General features: G+C 34.2%; 1 protein-coding gene across 4 annotated transcripts in view; it reads right to left on the bottom strand.

Annotated features, from left to right (window-relative positions):
• Positions 1-1,651: 1,651 nt before the first annotated feature.
• The window catches only part of tdrd9 (tudor domain containing 9), a 178,663-nt gene continuing 174,314 nt past the window's right edge, over positions 1,652-6,000 (bottom strand). For all 4 annotated transcript variants that reach the window (XM_039741781.1, XM_039741784.1, XM_039741783.1 and 1 more), the window contains 2 exons: positions 3,228-3,294; positions 1,652-1,848 (listed from right to left, as the gene is read on the bottom strand). In XM_039741781.1, the coding sequence (XP_039597715.1) occupies positions 1,750-1,848; positions 3,228-3,294 (166 nt within the window). In that variant the 3' untranslated portion in view covers positions 1,652-1,749. The remainder of the gene's footprint in view (positions 1,849-3,227; positions 3,295-6,000) is intronic.

Genomic DNA, 6,000 nt, shown 5'->3' with positions numbered 1-6,000 from the left:
AGCGTTCTGTGAAAAAGCAATGGCAAAAGCACAGGGGAAAACAGAAGAATTACAGTAAATACCAAGTGGTGGCAAGGAAAAACTTACTATTTGTTGGTTTAAACAGTAGTATAAACAATAAAAGGAAGTTGATCGAGTGACATACAGAGTCGGAGAAACTCGAAAGCTGAAGTTTACAAAGTTGCAGTGCCCAAAATAAAAAAGTCACAGTGAAAAGGTGAGTCGGAGCCCACCATCTGAGTGTCATATGAAAGCTTATTAGGGTACAGAGAGAAAAAAAAAATCGGGACACAGTGGGGAAAAAAGCTCGAAATGTCAACTTTAAATCTCAAAATTTCCACTTTAATCACGTAGTTTATTTTGTCATTAAACTAGATCATAAACTTCATCTTAAAATTGTTTAATTTACTAGTTTCTCAAAAACCATTGTAACTAAAGTGTATATGATAAAGCCTCATCAGGGGTGTGGATCTAAAAAAGAAAAGGAAACCACACTGGAACAAAAGAACTGCTTTGATGCTGGGAAACACCAGTTTCCAAAACTGAGCTGAGAACTTGCATACACCAATGATTTAGTTGGTGTGAAAATGTGTGTGGCTTTACGCCAAGTTTAGGCTTTATACATTTCGATTTGAGCATGGAAACGGGCGTATACAACATTTTTGTGTGTACACACCGTTTATACATGAGGCCCCAGATCTCCACTTATTAAATGGGGTGTTTTTAAAAGCAATGCTCAACCTATAACCTCATTTAAAGACTGCAGTTAAGGTAGAATTTTCCATTTCTATTTCACGAAGTTTGCTATAACATTTTAAATTAAATGTGCAGCTATACTGTAACATCAGTTTCATTTACTACTTTAAACAGTGCAGTTTCTGTACAGTGATTTGTTCTAAAACCTGACTGAAACCTATCAAGAATAGAATGTTTATTTTAACAGCCATTTAACTGCTAAAAACTAAATTTTCTAGAATTTTACTTAAAGGCATGTTAGAATTTGTCCTAAAGTTGTCAAGTAGAGAGGAGTCAAGATTATTTTTCTGAAGCAGTGCTTGAACCAAACACATATTAGAAGATATAGATTATTAATCAACAAATCTCACAAGTGCGTTATTACGAGTATACATCTAAATGGAGAGTCTAGAATTTAAAGATTATGAAGCTTACATCCCATGAAAATTGCATAAATCTCTGCATAATATGATTTAAGACATTTGGTCTATGGCTATGTTATCTATCATAACTTGAGTAACCTATAAGCATTATTATAGAAAGGTCAATAATTCTGACAAGTTACCACTGGAAACAAACAAACAAACAAAAAAAAACAAAAAACACACAAACAAGATGGCAACAAGATGGGTAAGGTATTGATTCCAAGTAATACAGACGATATGTGTAGCTCACTCTTGCTCTCTGTTGTACATATATAGTTGATGGTTTCAACATACTTTTGAGATAACTGTATAAGCATTCTCTTTGGTAATAAATTAACAGGCTGTTCTTTACCTTACGAATCTTAAGCTTTTATTTGTTTGTTTTATGCAAGATAGAATCAAATCCAGCAAATAGCATTTATTCAAATCCAAAACATTTTCGAAAACATTGAACATTTTTAAAGACATTCTTTATGTTGTTTTAACATTGATTTTAAATGAACATCAAACAAACTCAAACATAAAAATAAACAAAAGAAAACATGAAGTGCAACATACAGATTAAGTGTAAATTCTATCTTTTGCCATTCTAGGAATTCAGTAGAATGAGGGGATGCAGCTGGTAGACTATTCCTCCTTTCAGCACAGCATCCTTCTGTGGAAGCTCCATCTTAATACTCTGGTCCACCTGACAAACAAAACTCAATCTTAGTTAATTGGCACTGCTCAATGGATGCCACTTTTCTTTTTAACAACTCTCCAATCCGTACCACCATTTTAAAACAGAACACACAAGCATATAGCTAACTGCTTCTGAACAAATTAGGATATTTAAAGCAAGCATGTGTAAAAAGCATTTCAAGAAAGCTGGGTTCTTTAGAGCCCACCATTTAATTTTTACTTTTTAAATTTTAGTGGTTATTGAGACAGTACTTTGTATCAAGGTTTCTGATAGTTCTGTTCAACTTGGAACAAAGATTACTAATATATAAAATATTAGACACCAATAAGACAACTTTGGACTCAATATTCCCTAAGTGTACATCAAATATACTGTATTATAATCTTTAAAACAACAACAACAACATTTACTTCTATAGCACATGTTCATACAAATAATGTAGCTAAAAGTGCTTTACAAGACATCAAAGAGAAAGTAACAAAAAGACAAAATAAATTAATCTAAACAATCTTAAAAACAGATAAATATCAACTAGAAGAGTAGCATCCTTATACAGTTGTGCTTGAAAGTTTGTGAACCCTTTAGAATTTTCTATATTTCTGCATAAATATGACCTAAAACATCAGATTTTCACTCAAGTCCTAAAAGTAGATAAAGAGAAACCAGTTAAACAAATGAGACAAAATTATTATACTTGGTCATTTATTTATTAAGGAAGATGATTGAATATTACATATTTGTGAGTGGCAAAAGTAGGTGAACCTTTACTTTCATCATACTACCACCACCATGTTTCACAGATGGGTTAAGGTTCTTATGCTGGAATGCAGTGTTTTCCTTTCTCCAAACAGAACGCTTTTCATTTAAACCAAAAAGTTCTATTTTGGTCTCATCCGTCCACAAAACATTCTTCCAATAGCCTTCTGGTTTGTCCACGTGATCTTTAGCAAACTGCAGACGAGCAGCAATGTTTTTTTGGAGAGCAGTGGCTTTCTCCTTGCAACCCTGCCATGCACACCATTGTTGTTCAGTGTTCTCCTGATGGTGGACTCATGAACATTAGCCAATGTGAGAGAGGCCTTCAGTTGCTTAGAAGTTACCCAGTTTAACTGGTTTCTCTTAATCTACTTTTGGGACTTTAGTGAAACTCTGATGTTTTAGGTCATATTTATGCAGAAATATAGAAAATTCTAAAGGGTTCACAAATTTTAAAGCACAACTGTATAAAATGTCATAATGTACCGTATGTCTTTAAGGATGAATTCAATGATGAGGTCAGATAGCCAGAAGGACAGAAAAAAAAACCCCAGTTTACAATTATTGGTCTGAAACATGGAGAGCAGATCTACAGCTTAACCTTCAAAAAAGTATAATGAAATCCCTACCTCGTTCCATTTATGTTGCTTCTCATAATAGTAAGGGATCACAGATTTTCTGGGTTTAGAAAACAAACTTAAAAGCAAATGAAAAAACAAGCCATTAAAAAAAAATGCAAATATTGTTACAGAATTTAAAAAAAAAAAAAAAGTTTATGCTTCAGAGAAGAATCTGGATTTTTGGTTAAATCGCTTGAGAAATATCAATGCCCCAAAATACACATTCTCCTTTAAATCAAGTGTGCAACATGCAGTATATCTTAGGACTGTAGCCCAGTTTACTTTGATTCGCATTCAGTTTTAACCAAGTTTAAGAGCAAACAGATAAACATCACTTGAATGAGAAATGTAAAAGAAGTTGATTAGAATCCTTGTTATAAAAAAAAAAAAAAAAACTTCAAATGGCATTACTGCGAGATTCACCAATTATACTTGTCATTTTATACTGCTAATACTTCACACAGAACATGAAATAACCAGAAATATTTGTTAATGTATTCATGCTTTACATAAATTTAAGCCTTTCATCTTGCCTTTCTACTTAACTAAAATAAACCACCAAGGGAAAGACCAGACAAGGTTTTATATGACATGTAAACTATTAAAATGAATGCATAAAGAGTGTCAAAAACATGATGACATTCACGGAAGCCACCCCACCAAGACATACATTATGCTGAAGTACATTAAAATAACATAAGTGTATCTGATGGTGCTAATGCCACAAATACGGCTTAACAAAATTACTGTTTTTGCAAATTAAGTTGTTGTAAATTAAGTAAACTTAGGGATGAACCTGCTCTAACATAAGGGTTGCAGTATAAGTAGCAATAAACAAGACAGATTTAAAAGGACTTAATTGAAATGCAATTTGCCTGTGAATTACAGCATGTTTGCTGGATACTGCAGAAAACAGACTTGCTCCTGGATGGAGCCTGCACTCTCATCTTCTGAATTTAGTTACAGTGTTCATCTGTGTTAACAAGGCAGTGATGTATTAGAAATGTGACTCCTATTGTACTCAATGTTCTGATGATATACTTGTTACGGCAGCATGAGTAATGTGATTTACATTAAAAGATAAATATCAAATTTCTTGCTTTTAGGATTTGGAAATACAGTATACTAAATGTGTATAAAATTTATCATTTTTTTACATTACAACTGCTATCTATGGATAGCCCTTGCTGCAGACATATAACAGATAGAATTGTGCTTTTCACAGCTCCTTAAATCCATCTTAAAGTAGGCGTACTGTAGGGAAAACAAATTAAACTGACTAAACTTGTGTTAAAAAAAAAATGCAGCATTTGTCAGTGCTTTGGAAACTGGTTTTATCTGTAAATAATTGTTAGATTCTAAAAGCCACTGTTTTGAGGTTAGTTTCATTTTGGTATAACTGCCAAACTGGTAGCAAAAAACAGTCAGGAAGGTTTTTCACTAATATATAAGTTGGGTACTTGCTCAATTTCTCCCTTTTTACACATTTTATTATGTTGCAATGTCCAAACAACCAGAATGACAAAGCCAAGCACTTTATAGCAAAATTATTAAAAATAAGAAAATGAAATCTCACAATGACACAAGTATCCAGACCCTTTGCTATGACATCCCATTGTATTGATCAGTTTCTTACACCTTGCTAGGGGTCTGCCTGTGGTCAATTCAACTGACTTGGAATGGCACATGCTTGTCAATAGTAGGTCCCACAGATGACAAAGTGTATCAGAGCAAAAACCAAGCTATAAGGTCAAACGAATTGCCTGCTGAGCTTAGAAACAGGATTGTGTCTAGGCACAGATCAGGGAAAAGCTACAAAACAATTCTGCAGCATTAAAACAATGAAGGTTCCCAAAAACAACATGGCCTCTTTAATTCTTAAATGGAAGAAGCCTGTAACAACCATGACTCTTCCTGGCTGCCTGGTCAAACTAAGCAATTGGAGGAGAAGTGCCTTGGTAAGGGAGGTGACTAAGAAACCAATGGTCACTCTGGTTGAGCTCATAAACCTGTGTTGAGATGGGAGAAACTTCCAGATGGATAACCAACCACTGCAACATACCACTAATCTGGGCTTTATGGCAGACAGACCAGACGACACATGAAAGCCCACTTGGAGTGTACAAAAAGGCACATAAAGAAGAACATTCTCTGAACCTGACAAAAGCAAAGACAACAAAGGAATGGCTTACGTATGGGGCAAGACAGCTGTCAAAAACAACTTGTAATAATTTAAGGCAAAATTACATGTCACAGGCATCAATTACACTTGCACTTCTGAAAGTTATGGTTACTTCTGAAAATTACAATTCTCAGGCGTGAACTGTCAAAAAATATGTCATTGGACGCACAAGACATTTGCTATCGAGGAAGAAACAATCGATTTTTGTTACTACATATGTGCCACAAAGGTAGAATGCTGGAGTTATTTTTGACAGTGATCATACTTCATAGTCAGCCCTCTTACAGTAACTCCAAAGGGCAAAATGCAAAAAACTAATTTCATTGTGTTGGTTTTATTTTAACAATGACAACATGTAATTAACCATACAAAGTGAGAGCACGTAATTAACGGCAGTGCGTTTTAAACTTTACATAATGTCTTAGCCGAGTGTCCATATGTTTGTTATACGTGTATAGTATATGAGAACGAGAATGTTCCCAACCTTCAGATTTCAAGACTCTTGGTCATAGATTTGGGGTTGGGGTGAGAGGAATTAAATTATGACCCACACCCCATCTTGGAGGATATGAATATAAACAAAACTACAAAACAGACAAA

Source organism: Polypterus senegalus, chromosome 18 (assembly GCF_016835505.1).
Source record: "Polypterus senegalus isolate Bchr_013 chromosome 18, ASM1683550v1, whole genome shotgun sequence".
Classification (NCBI taxonomy): Eukaryota; Metazoa; Chordata; class Cladistia; order Polypteriformes; family Polypteridae; genus Polypterus; species Polypterus senegalus.
Note: the sequence above shows the minus strand (reverse complement) of the source record. Positions and strands in the feature narration are given on the sequence as shown.